The sequence below is a fragment of the Vigna umbellata genome, chromosome 1 (genome assembly GCF_029865625.1).
Source record: "Vigna umbellata cultivar VRB3 chromosome 1, Vumbellata_1.0, whole genome shotgun sequence".
Classification (NCBI taxonomy): domain Eukaryota; kingdom Viridiplantae; phylum Streptophyta; class Magnoliopsida; order Fabales; family Fabaceae; genus Vigna; species Vigna umbellata.
The window spans coordinates 84911376-84925592 of record NC_142165.1 but is presented as its reverse complement, the minus strand read 5'-3'; the positions used below and the strand labels follow the sequence as shown (position 1 = coordinate 84925592).

Here is a 14217-nt window from a genome sequence, read left to right as displayed (position 1 = left end):
TCCGGACAGTCAGAGTAAAAGTGGTCGGTCATTACATGTATTATACGTTCTGTCATTGCTGGAAATATATGTTTGGTTGTTGCATGATTGACCTGTTGATTTATCTTAGAATTGTGTGAATTATAAGTTTTACTGAATTAATTAAATTACACTAGCTTACCCTTATTTTTCTGTCTTGTCATGTTGTCTGTTCGGTCGTCTTTGTCATTGCAATGATCACCCGGTAGGTTTGAGCAGAAGATATTGAGGGTTCTCTGGAGCATGCACTTGCTGGAGAGGATGGTTTCCGCTAAGAGTAAGACCGTTAGGTCTTGTGCTTGTTTTTGCAGTTAGTATAGGACCGTTCGGTGTAATACACTGTTTGTAGGACCGTTCGGTCGATACACTTCTTGTATGACCGATCGGTCTGTTTTTATAATTTATATTAGTGTAGATTTCGATAAAGTTTTTAATTTATGATTATTTTAGGATAACTGTAAGTTAGCTTTATTTCTATTTTATTGTAAATGTAAGGATTCTTAAGTATAATTTACAACTATATTTTTTGGATGTTAGAACAATCACATCAACTTATTTTATTTTCCTTTTTTTTAAAAAGAGTCTAATAGTCATATTGTACCACTTATATTTTTTCTAAAAATTAAAGGATTCACTCTGCTGCGTTGATATTTTATCCCTCTCTGTATTCGTTGACACTAATAAAACGTGTATAATTAATTCAAATAACCTGAAAAGGTTTCATTTCTGGACTTTATAATTAGTTAATATTAAACAATATCCCTCTAAGTAGAAAGACAAAGTTAATATCTTCACTTCTAAAAATATCGAAAATACATTATAATTTTCATGAAATTACATCTTGAATATATCAGTGATTGTTAAAACGATAAATTAAATCTTTTTCAATTTTAGAATCTTATTTAGTTTTTTCTTTTTCTTTTTTTGCCAAAACTACGCCCATTTGTGTACATTTTGAACAATCTTCTGCTAAAAGTTGTATATCATCTGTTATGAAACCACATCTCCTCATATATAATAATGTTGAAGAATCATTTAAATTTTCACTTCATTATGTTTCTTTTTATTATTTATGCTTCACATCTTACGTGTTAATAATCATTGCCATTATAGCTCTTGTGTGTGTAAAACACTACATGGTATTCTGAATTTTTTTTTTCCATTCTCTCTTTCTGACAGTCCTACAAAGGATTAGAGTGGCAATAAATAAATTAGTTTATATATAGATAATAAAAAAAGCTGTAACATTGATTTTTTTAAGGCATCTACAGAAGTATATTATTGATGTATTGTCGACATGCATAACTAGATGCTTGTTCAATGTACATTGTACATTCTAATTTTCTGCTAATCCTACATAACTTAGATTTTGAACCATTACCAAATCAACAGATACTCTATATATTACACTTTAACATCACCCCGTGATTGTTGCAGCAGATACGATGACGCTGACATAACATCCATATCAGTAAAGTAAACACTGAGCCGTCAAAAAATATCCATATCAATGGAGCTAACTAGCACTCCATCATCTTCCCAATTTATATCCTTCGCCACTGGATCCTTTCCTATCAATTTTAGAGGAACATCTAATGGAGGTGGACTCTGCATCAAATACATAGGAACATAAGCAGGTAACAACTTCAACAAGTACTAAAAACATTATTTGACTGCCTGTTTTCTCTTTTTCTTTTTCTGGTTTAAAAGGCTTAGAGGGTAGTAGCTGTCGCATTCAATTCCACTACTTTAACCAACCCTAAATTGGCTTCTACAGAGATATGACATGTCAAGTTGAGTGATACAGATTCATTGTTCTTGAGGTCCTTGAATGTACATTTTGTCAGCCAAAGTAGTCCCCACATCAGGACCTTATGGACTGATTTGGATTATAAATTCAAAATTGACCAAGTAAATGGATATTTAGGGATTTTTGTGGAAATCAATATTTTTCTAATCACTGACTTGAAAAGTAATGACAAGGATTTTACCATGTTGCGGATTAGAGGCCAATTGATTCCACGGAAAAAAGGGTGTTGTTTGATTTCATTTGCACCAGTGGTTGAACCTAGACGACTTGTTGGATCTCTCTGCAGTAATGCATTAATCAACTGCCTGGCCGCAAGACTGGCCTGAAAATTTTTTGAACTGTATCAGTTGATGTAGTAAGATAAAAACAGTAGCACAGTGAATTATGATAATTTGCACACTTTTTGTGAAATGTATCTATGGATGTCAAAAGACCACTTCCTCTGTCAATACAATGTACTATTTTTCACACCTATAGAGGAATTTGAAATCAAGTACCTATCTATTTGAGTGGTTATGAACTTATGATTTTCTACATCAGTTTTACTACCCATTGTTTGAAGTTGGGAATTACATGTAATTTATGCAGAAAATTCTAAGTTTAACTAATAAAAATCAAGCACTATTTTTGTGTACCGGGATGCTGCTTGGGAAGGTAAGATCCTTGTGTAAGATGTTGGAAAATGTCCTCTGTCTATTCTTTCCTCTAAATGGTGTGCGACCATACAGCATCTCATACAATAAGATACCTAAACAGAAAGAAACAGAATTGTTAATGTCAAAAATAAAGAAAAAAAAAAACCTACTCTTTTGAATCCTTGTGTCTTTGTTAAGAACCATTTGGGACTAAAACTTATTAGGGGGATGCAAGGAATAGCTTTGACTTTTAATATGCCCCGTCAAGCAAAACCCCTCTATGCACAAAGCATCAATAAAGTAGGCTCTATCAAAATTTTCGAGAAGTAATTATTTTTGTTCCAGGTAACAGAAACTAAATTGGTCTTGTCTCTAGTAGGGGTAGGACTTCCAACACACTCCTTCATACCGAGGTATATACATCTCACGTGTGAGACTAGATATTAATAGGTGGTTCAATGGCTCTGATACCATGTTAAGAGGTGAACTTTAAACTTAACTCAACCCTACAAAATCAACTTTTAAAGTGAGGTTTACACCTATTTATATGCTCTAAATTGTCTTATCTCTAATCCCCATGAGACTTCTTACAATTAGTAACAAAATAAAGCTTCATAGTTGGTATTCAATCATAAGGATAAAAGTGATTACCAAGAGTCCACCAATCTATAGCGCTGGTATGCCCAGCTCCAGTTATAATTTCCTGAAATCAAGTACCTTAAAAAGCTTAAAAGATGATAATGACAGTGATAATAACAAATAACAACAAATGAATAACAAAATAATGTTATTATGATTTTAATGGACTACAATACAGGTCCTCATGTTTGATTGTGAATGAAGAAGAATTGAAAATCGCCATACAGGGGCAATATATTCTTCAGTTCCAACAAATGAGTTTGATTGTGTAATTGGCTCTGCAACAAGTATTGGTGGAGGTTCACTTCGTGATTTTCTTCTTTTACCAGGTAATGCTTGCTTCACAACCTGTAAAATTGAATTTTAATTTAAGCATCTGACAAATTATCAAGCTGAAAGGCAACCCTAGTACATCAGTTACTTTTCTTATCTAAGGGCAAGACATATTTTTCATGTAATGATGGTTAAGAAAAGTGCCACTACTAGAGATACCTGGTGACTCCAAAAGAAGACAACAATAACAAAATTGTTTTTAAAACATCAGTAAAAAAATGTATTATATTAAAAGTGGAGAGATTTAAAGCCTTGGGAAACACTTTTTTTCTACCACAACTAGATCATTGGAGAAGTGTAACACCAATTAATTTCAAATATTAGTCAAGAATTTCCAATAACTTACAAAAAATTGACCATGTTTATACAGGAATAAAGTATACGTACCTGGGGTTTACACGATGTCATAGATGATAGATCAAAATCAGTTAATACAACATGACCATCCTTCTGAAGTAAGATATTTTCAGGCTTTAAGTCACGATAAATTATACCTAGACAGGTTCAATAAAAGAAAACAATATTCAGATAACCTAAGATTCAGTGTCTACCTTTTTCTCTCATTGTTGTGCATAATAAAAAAATTCTATCAGGACAGGTTGCTTCCAAAACAATCACATGGACTATATTGGCATAACATACAAAATTAAAAAAAAAATGGTAACGGTATGATTAAACACAAAGATAAATACATGCAAAAATTGTAAGGAAAGAAAAACATCCCTAACCCCAAAACAGGCAAGACAGGAAAAATCCTGGGATACAACAAACCTGAAATTTTTTTTTATGATCTGTCTTTTTTACTAAAAACAAAGGCACTCTCTCATTCAAGATGAATGCAAGCTATGCACAGTGTCTCATTGGACTTAGTTTCCCTATCTTGTCACTAAAGGATATAACTCAGACATATATAGAAAGGTGGTCGAAAGTGAAAGGTGTCGTTAAGGTGTAACAGTTTTATTTTAAACCCTTTATGAGAGGAGCCATTGAAAAGCTACACTTCGCTTAAGAAAAGAATTAAAAACTATGTTGTCATTTTGCATTAATTCTAATTATTATGCAGATAAACAGAATCAAAATTAATGAAAGCAATTAAACTGTATAATCTGTTATATGCCGACTGTCTGTGACAAGTAACATAAAACAGAACTTGCCGCTATCAAACCATTAAACAAAAACTAACACAGCAACAAAATTAATTAGCCAAATCAATGCAGTATGTATCATGAAAAATGAAATAGAGCATACCATTCCAAAAACAGAATAAAATCAATTTAAAAAACACTAAGTGTGGAATGAAAGTGCCTTAGTTGGTTATAATAAAGAGAAAGTAAATAAAAGTGTTTTATTGTTTAAATATTTTGAAAGCTCATTTACTAAAGTTCTATCACAGAGTTAGCAAAAATAAGATACAATATCTTCAAAATGTGTTGAACCTAACCAACACTGATAGTTACTTTTAGTTCAAGTGAAGCTGCTTTTTTCCTGATTTGCTTTACATAAATGATTACTTGCTGCCACTGTCTTCTAAATTCTAACCTTAGACTTTTCAGTGGTTCGGTTTTTTGCTAAATGATATTGCTAAGCTATCGATACATAGGTGGATCAACTGGCAATGCTGAAGGAATGAATTCTAACTTAACAGTCAACACCAAAAGTAGCACAGAAAATAATATGAACTTTACCTATGCCAGCTTAGAGATCAAAGATATATTGAATACAAAAGTGATTAAGAATGTATATGAACTAATCAAAATGAAGATATACTGAGCAGCTTACCTAGAAAGTGGAGATATTCCAAACCAATGACAACCTCTGCCGCATAGAATCTGGATACATGATTGATAAAATTAACAAAAAAGATAACGGTCTGCGTTATAAAGATATAAATATATTCATCGTTTTGAATAGTTGTTAGCCTATTATGTGTGTTATTAGGAAACTAAAAAGTACCTTGCTGATTCTTCTTTGAAAATCTTCATTGGTTGTTTGTCAAGCAATGCAAACAATTCTCCCCCGTGGCAGAAGTCAGAAATCAAACATACATGTGTAGAAGTCTGTTGAGACAAAGAACTGTTAGAACAATTGGCAAGAGCCCACTCAGATAGGAACCCTAGTTATTAGAGATGTAATTAGTGACTTTGTACTTACCCTTCTCATTACCAATAATCTTATTTTTCAGTTTATTACTGTTGTAAATAGCAGTTTGTTAGTGGTTTCTTAGGATAATAATATCTTTAATATCTCCATATTCGTGTGTATTATACATCATAATGACCTCTACACTAAGCACTCCACCTTTTACACATTACAGGAAACAAATCCTTCAAGACTTTTCTAAAAGAAATATTTTGCTCAATATATTTCATAGTAATTTTGTAGGCAATAGTTTTAGCGTTTTATCGATTTATAGGTAGCTTTGAGAGTAACATTGGAAGAGAGTCATATTAAGATGAATAGGTGAGAGTCTTCGGAAGGATTTTATTTGCCAATCAATTTTTGCTATAAATTTAACAGGCCTGATACAAATAAAAACAGGGTACAACTCTTCTCATGAATTAATAATTTTTCAAAAGGTTCTTCCCCATTTCCAGTGAATACCAGAGTTATGCTTAATAAATTATAGGTTGTCTGTTAGCACAATATCTTGATCAAACTTTACACATCACTTGTCTCTCAGTCCAACTTAATGACAGATGAGTTATATTTACCTGAAATGAGGTGTATAGTGTTGGAAGAAAAGGGTGATCCAATAATGATATAATCTCTCTCTCAATGCATGATCGGTGAACCTGTAATAGTAATCAGTTAATGACAGAAATATGTTGAGTGAGACAAGTTAACTATAACTTTCATGAACGGAAAAAGGGGTATTAGATTGTGAAGAAACATCAACACACAAGCCTAAATTAATATGTTTTACTTATATTTGAAAGACTAGGGTGCAAGGTTGGTGTTTTTGAGAACCATTAGTTCAATTCTCAAGCCTCAGCATTCATTATTGTGCTATGCATTTGTGGTTTTTCCTTTCAAGTTGAACATACGAAGTAAACAAACCCATGAATTCATAGCGTGATTACTTATTCAACTTTTCATACAAAAAGCATGTATTTTCAAAGTAAAGAACATAGAATCTTTAAGAAGAAACTAGTGACTCTTACATATCCAGACCTTATTACGATTTAGCATGACAGACTTTTCCATTGCTTTCATTGCATATAGTTCACCAGTGCCTTTGAGTTCCACCAAATGAACACTGTAGCAAAAAAAACAGTGATGTCTTGATAAATTAAGAGATAACTTTTATTCTATGATACTGAAAATTTTGGGACCACAAATTCTTGGGGTGATCTTAGAAATTGATTACTTGATAATCACATCACTGTCATGTATTATGATGCGTTTGCATTGTCCAAGATCTTTTATAGGCTAACTTGCTATATTATTCACTATGAAGTCTAATTGTGCTAGATGTAAGAAAATGTTTGGGGAAAAAACTGAAATCTTGACCAAGTATATAATGGAAGGGCAACTCCTACTTTGGAACTGGTTTCGTATAGAGTTAGACCCTATAAATCAAAATATAAGGATTCTTTTATTGAAAGCAAATATTTGATACAGGTTGATAACAAACTCTACCTGCCAGTATCTCCACAACCTAGTGGCCTTATGGGCACAAAATGTTTCAGACTAATTTTTTCGCCTCTTGCAGTAACCTGAAAAAGTCAAAGAAACAAATCAACGAAAATAGGGCATATTTCTACGACAAAACAAAACAGGCCAGCTAAATGATTTATTTAGAAAAACTCTTTATAAACTAACTTTCCCTTGACTAAAACTAATTTATACATTAACTAACGAGTAAAAAAATAATTTCTTATTCATCACTCTGGACAAAGTCATACAAAGGAAGTGAAATGCATGAATGGGTAGGTGGTACCTTTTGTATTGCTATCCAAGAAGGATTATCCTTTCTGTGAGGTCGTGGATATACAGGTTGGGAATGAATTGCCCACAAATCTTCTGGCCTCTGCAACATAACAGATTCATTTGATATCAGCAAAAACATACCATATCACTCTTCTTCAAATGACACAACTATAACAAATATAAAATAATGCATTACAGGAAATCTAAAAAATATGTACACAGGTGGGGTATTGCTAACCCAAATGGAATACCTTACCAAGTTGGCATCGGGAAGTTCTCGGACAGCTTCATCCACATTTTCTGCAGTGGCTTTCACCTAATATCAAAGGCAAATGATGAAGATAGTCAAATAAAGCATGTAAAGAAATTTACATGAGCAACTCAATTTTATACTGGAATTCTAAGACAAACTCATGGTGAGCAACGTTTTATATTGATATTACAATACACGTTGAACTAATAACAGTGGCAATAGTCACTAACAAATTCCGGCTATTTGCAGCTATTGCCATCATACAAATTAACTAATTTCATATTTTCTTATGTCTCCCCTCTTACCAATCTAGAAAGGGTATTTGCTCAAACATTTTATAAAAAAAAATTCTTAAATAACAAGAACACTGCAGCTGAAATGTTTACAGGTTTGACACATCATGTACATATTGTCTTTGATAATACATTGCAGAAATTTTTGCTATTGAATAGTAGTTATGCTGAATTCAGGTTGATAATATTCAAGAAAACATCTCAATAAGGGAAGTTTTCAGTAACGGAAGTTTTGTTGACATATGGAATAATATACATAATCTTAGGTTTGTCCTGAAATAATAAGGGTAAGAGCATATAACAAAGTAAAATATAAAAACAAATCACCTTGAACCATTAAGTGAAAAGCTAAGACTAAAAAGACAATACTCACCAACTTAGCACTCTGTAGCTCAGTTGTCTCAGACAGGCGGTTTTTTAAGGGTTCTACATGATCACTTCCATCTAGTTGAACGCCAATGAAGTATTGAAGTTCACCCTAAATACAAATCATTCAAAACGACATAAAAACTAAAAAGAGGGAAAGACAATTTATTCTTTGATACTGAATGCTCGGGACTCAAATTATTTGTTTTCTTGCGTAACAATATCACAATCACCTTTTGGTCACGCATGGGTTGCAAGTGAAACAAATTCCAAAACTTCTTTCCTGCATGATAGAAATTAGAAGAGGTAAACAATAAATAAACAAAAAAGAATGCTAGATTTGAAAAATGAAAACATATTATCTAAATCAGTTGCCACCCAACTTTCAAAGTACAACTTTAAATAGAAAAAAAAATTGAATAAAGAAAGTGTACGATTGAATTACAACTGCGGGGAAGACAAGTCATTCTCCAATGAAGAGAAAAAGTCAGAAATATAGATATAATTTGACCAGTCATTTACCACTCTTAGTATAGTTGATCAACTGAACAGTGATTTCCCTCTGTTCTCTGATAGCATCCCTTATCCTGGAAACAGTTGCCTGATCTGTTTCTGGTCCTTGAAGAAACCTAAGCAATGAATGAAATGAACTATCACATTACTTGCACTGCAATCAAAAGCTTACATTAAGTTTATCAATCTAAAAATGTCAGAAACAGGACCTGTTATCCTGATGAATAAATTTCTCTAACTAAATTGATGATGTATTCTTCTTTGAAAGAGAAAAGTACAGGGACTACTCAAAGGACAAAGGTGATTGACACATTTCTTACTTATCACTACCCTGGTTTATGAAATTGTATGTCATGCATTCTTCTATTAACGTGAACTTCTAAATGATAGAAGAAAATGCTAGCAAACGACAGAGGAATACACAATCAGGAAAAACACAGACCAACTTCTCTAGTTGGTAAGAAACAGTGTGATACTGAAATGACAACCAAACTATAAAAGTAGACAGAAATCCATCAGAAGAGTGTTTCTGACAGAGAAGACAGCACTGAAGAAAAATGAAACTCTTGTATACAAAGATATAGAAAAGTTTATACCGACAATTTCGTCCCAGAATTTCTTCTCGTGTGTATTCCGTAAGCTCAAGAAAGCTATCAGATGCAAATATCTGCACAGAAAGCAATAGTATCACTTAAAAGCTATTTTCAACAAACACAACAAGTATATATTCAGCATACACATGCTGCACCAAAGAGAAAAAAACTGTCTTACAATTGGGTTATCTGGCAGTCTAGGATCAGAAATCACGAAGTTCTTTTCTATCCGCTCCAATGTGGTTGCTAGATCAATTCCTTGCCTCATGTCTCTCTCTCTTAGTGAGTTCTCCAAATTGTTCGACCACTCTATTTCTTTGGTCATCAAAATCTCAGGTTCAACAGTGTACTTCTCCTCATCTCTCCCACTATAACTCTGAGATTTCCCTTTAAAACTGTAATGAAAGGAAAAGCATTTCAAGAACATACAGTGAACTTCAATTTGAGGTAATAACCCAAATGGAGATAGCTAGTGAATCGAATGTAAGCAAAACAGAAAAGCTTTCAAAATATATTTTTTAGCAGCCAGTTAAGCATATGGAAAATGAGAATTGATTTTTGGCTAAACTATAAAGAAATTAATACCCCTTGAAAGAAATCCGTCCTGATCGTGATGTTCTGACCTTTTCCTGATTAGAACTCACTCGTTGGATGTTAAGTGGAGAAGGTTGTCTACCAGGTGTGCTTGTATTCCCAGCAACAGCAGACTTTGGCAAAGCAAAATCAAGATTCATTTTCTGTTCCACTTCTTGCATGGAGGCATTATCATCACTCCTATTTTTAATAATAGATTTTGGGTCCTTAACAGTTTGGACAACCTCGGTGATGGAACCCAAAGCTTTTTCCTTTTGACGAGCTGGTAAATGAAATTAAATGATTACATATAAACTCATAAATTCAGACATTACTAAAAATGGCTCCGCATATTACCATCATATCGAATTAATGACTTTGGTAATCCATTTGGTCGTAACGCCTTTTCATTCACTCCTTCAGTGTACTTGCTCACCTCAACCTGCATTCTGTAGTAATAAATAACTGTATTAAGCAGTAAGCATATTTCAGATGCTACTAACCAAAACTGTTAGATACTTAGAACTCACATTCCAGATACAACCATTTTCCCTGAAAGCACACTGCTGGATTTGTTAATGTTAAAAAATGTAGAAGGATCATAACTGCTCCCTTAAATGCATTGCTTTTAGTTTGCTTTGGTGGCATGGCCAGCTTTTCCTTTCTTTCTTTTTTAATTTTCACTCAAATGTACTAAACCTCATCTAGATCGTTTAAACCATTTCAACCAACAATTGATAGATATAAGATTAAAATAGCTTCTTTTACAGTCCAAAAACAGGCCACGGATGTTTTTCCTTGCAGCAAAGGATTTAATTTAAGTAAAGAAAACGGAAATGAGAGTAAGAATTGTTAAAGATTAAATGTGTTTGGTTTGTCATTTGAAACCTTCGAAGCCATGTTTTGGAAACAAATATTGTCTCTTGGTTTCCCCTTGCTTCTTTTATCCTCCTACTTCTTATCTTTTCTATGACTAACAGGTTTTTTCTATGGTTGGATTTTACCTTCGATATGTGTTAATAGCGCACCTTTTATACTCCTCCATTCTGAGAGATATTCGGTGCTCAGGGACTGGTAGAGCATTTACTAATTTTGTCATTAATATCATGGTGAAATCCTTGTTCTCTTCTAGAGAAGAGATTTTTTATTCTAACCTCTCAGAAAGACAACTAAGATATTCTCCATTACACATTGATCACTTAGTTCTTCACCAAACAACCTTATAAATGTGACCCTTTAAAAGACTGCCAGTGACATATTCGTTGTCCTTCATCTTCAAACTCTCTTCACATATTCAAAACCTGCATTTCATTTGTTCTAACTGATCCCAAACTTCTTGATCAAAATATTATGATCATGTAAAGTTGTTTTGTATGATAGCAAGTGTTTTTTCTTCTTTTACTATTTCATCAATATAACTTTTGAGTTGTACTATTGTTGGGTTTTCAGGTAATGGAGTTTGAATACTACCATCTTCAAATGTATTTCACATCCTTTGAGCTTTCAGGTAACCCCTCATCTTTGCAGCCCAAAGATGAAAGTTCTCACTAGAAAAATTGGGAGGTGAAGGTAAAGAATTATTGAAAGCCATTTTTGTTTCACAGAATTTTTGTGTGTGGTTTTTCTCTTTGGCTTTTTGGCTTCTCTTTTTTCTCTCACAATCCCTTAAAAGAACATTTAGACTCTGGTACCATGTTAAAGTGCTAATAATAATGCTTCAGAATCACAAACTCATATCATACAGAATCAACCTAAAGAGCTACTTCTGTAAATCTACAGAAAGTGTTCACATTTACATAACAAGTGAGCTTCAGTAGAAATGATACAAGTAATACACAAGTTGGTCATGAAAACCAGGAAAAACCAAATAGGAAAGGCAGAACTGACCCGATGAATTTGATAGTATTGCCTTGGTTATCTTTGATTGGGGTGACAGTGAGAAGATTCCAGAATGGAGTTCCATTTTTCTTGTAGTTTAATAATCTGCCACAATAACTTCTTCCGTTTCTAATAGCATCCCGAATTTTGGCCACTTCATTCTTGTCTGTATCAGCCCCCTGAAGAAACCGACTGAAACCAGAAATTGGATGCTTCATTAATAACTATGCATTCTTTAGTTAAACATCTTAAATTGGCATAAATTTCCCATGTGCAGAGTATGTTTTCCTCAGTTAGCTACTTTTGGTGAAAATAGCTATCTATAAGGGTGATTGAAACAACATATATTGCTACTGTAAAGACAGGAATGCTCACCAATTCCTTCCAATAATCTCCTTTGAAGAATAGCCAGTCATAGTGAAAAAGCCACTACTGGCATACATAATTGGGCAGTCTGGTTTAGTTGCATCTGAGACAACAAATGTCTGTTGCAGCGTCGCCAATGCATCCTTCAACTCTTGTGACACCCTTAAAACCCCTGATGATGACTCAGATCCAAAATTTGAATCCCCAGATGTCCTTGTTGATTCAACAAATCTATCTGACAAGTTTCTGGTTCTGTCACCATCGAAAGAAGAACTGGTTTTGAAGTTCCCAGAGTTCACCACAAGACCCCATTCTGCAGTTCTCTCAGCTATGGTTGCTTCAGTTAAAACTTGTTGATCAGAAGAAGACTTGTCACTCAGATGATTCCTCAAGTAATTGTCTTCAGTGGTACTTTTATCATTTACTGCTGAGTTGCTATCAACTGCAGAACCAGGGTCCCTAGCAAATGCCATCCACTTGTTGGCAGATTCCTTATTGCTTGCAGAATTAGAGGAAGCAATTGCAGAAGCTCCATCGAATCTCACAGCTTTTGTATCATCTTCCTCTCTTCTATACCTCTGCTGTCCAACATTTTGACTCTCGCGCAATTCGAATATTGGAAATGAATCTGCCTGATCACTGCTGCCATCAGAATCATGCTTTGTGGACACTTTGAGTTTCTCCATTTATGAGTTATCTTATCTCTGTTGATGATTACTACAGAACAAGTACCACCACCACCACCTAAGGTTCTGTTGGAATGAGAAAGAATTAATGAGTGTAAGTACATAACGTACATGCAATAAATAACACACAGAAAAAGAACAACAAAGCTAGCCAAAATTCACCAAATTGTGCAGAAAGAGAGAGAGGGACAGAGTTTCCTCTGGTAAAAATAACCACACACAGTCTCTTTAGGAAAGAAACATCGAAACGTGAAAAGTTTGTAATGAAAACATGAAAATGGTCTTGTGATTCGGTTGGAGAATTAACCTTTCTCTCAAATGTCTTTCCGCTTTCACTTCATGTTGGACCTCAAATAGAAAAGATAACGTTGGAGGTTCACATAAACACGCCCAACACTTGCTAAATATTTCTCTTTAAAAAAACAAAATATTCTTGAGGCAACAGCAAATGTGTAATATCCATTTCATACACCATTTATTTTGTCCACCTTCTAGGTTGGAAATAAGTAAAAACAAAAGCTGGAATATCACATCTTTTAACGTTTGAAATTCACTACTATTGACGTAGACTTCATCGGATTCTACTTTCTTCATGTTCAGTGGTTTTCCCTTGAATCTCCAGTAACCGTAAATAGATATCAGTCCTTCTCTCTGTATAAAAAAAGAGCACAACAAGATAAAACTGTAACATTTAATCATCAATCTGACATGTAAGATTCAGACAACAATTTATATTTGTTTTACAGAGTTAAGGATAAATGAGATGCATCCTTGAAGTGGTAAAAGTTGTGATGATCGCTGAAGTGGTAAAAATAATGAAAAGGCGAGGTGGGGTCAGGAAAAATTGTGAGGCCAGAACGTATTTGGCGTGGCACATTATTGGAGATAAATTTCACTATCAAAATTTAATATTTGGGTTCCCTTTAGAAAGATGACAAGTGAGAATAATAGAGGGGAAGGTGATATGTGGCATTGCGATGTGGTGGTAGAAACTTCCACGACAGCAGACGCAACAACGCTGAGTAACTCTGTCAGCCATGCATAGGCGCATTATCGTGTGATACAGATAGCACGTGGGAGTGATTAACCTTCGCCTTAAAACACAAACACATTTAGACAACAATTGACAGACAACATTCGGGACACAAGGTAATGTAACACTGTATCTACTCAGTTGTCTTCGATTCGGTCTAAGTTTTTTCTGATGTACCATGATCAAAACTTATTGTTTCTATTTAATGGATTTAAAATATATATATATATATATATATATATATATATATATATATATATATATTTGTAATATGAATTTAAGTTTATAAAAAATATAA

General features: G+C 33.7%; 1 protein-coding gene across 2 annotated transcripts; it reads right to left on the bottom strand.

Annotated features, from left to right (window-relative positions):
• Window positions 1–1221: 1221 nt before the first annotated feature.
• PHOT2 (phototropin 2) lies at window positions 1222–13353 on the bottom strand. 2 transcript variants are annotated; one of them, XM_047322744.2, is made up of 23 exons: window positions 13194–13353; window positions 12210–12952; window positions 11844–12026; window positions 10314–10405; window positions 9969–10239; window positions 9562–9778; window positions 9387–9457; window positions 8800–8906; window positions 8511–8560; window positions 8285–8389; window positions 7622–7681; window positions 7376–7465; window positions 7075–7151; window positions 6607–6691; window positions 6147–6227; window positions 5389–5492; window positions 5215–5264; window positions 3823–3929; window positions 3328–3450; window positions 3115–3166; window positions 2464–2576; window positions 2010–2150; window positions 1222–1626 (listed from the first exon to the last, which is right to left on the bottom strand). In XM_047322744.2, exons 2-23 carry the CDS (start codon window positions 12884–12886, stop codon window positions 1510–1512), a joined length of 2973 nt encoding a protein of 990 aa, XP_047178700.1. In that variant the 5' UTR covers window positions 12887–12952; window positions 13194–13353; the 3' UTR covers window positions 1222–1509. The 2 variants fall into 2 exon arrangements, with proteins under 2 accessions (XP_047178700.1, XP_047178699.1); XM_047322743.2 differs by lacking the exon at window positions 13194–13353 and adding an exon at window positions 13049–13187.
• Window positions 13354–14217: the final 864 nt, after the last annotated feature.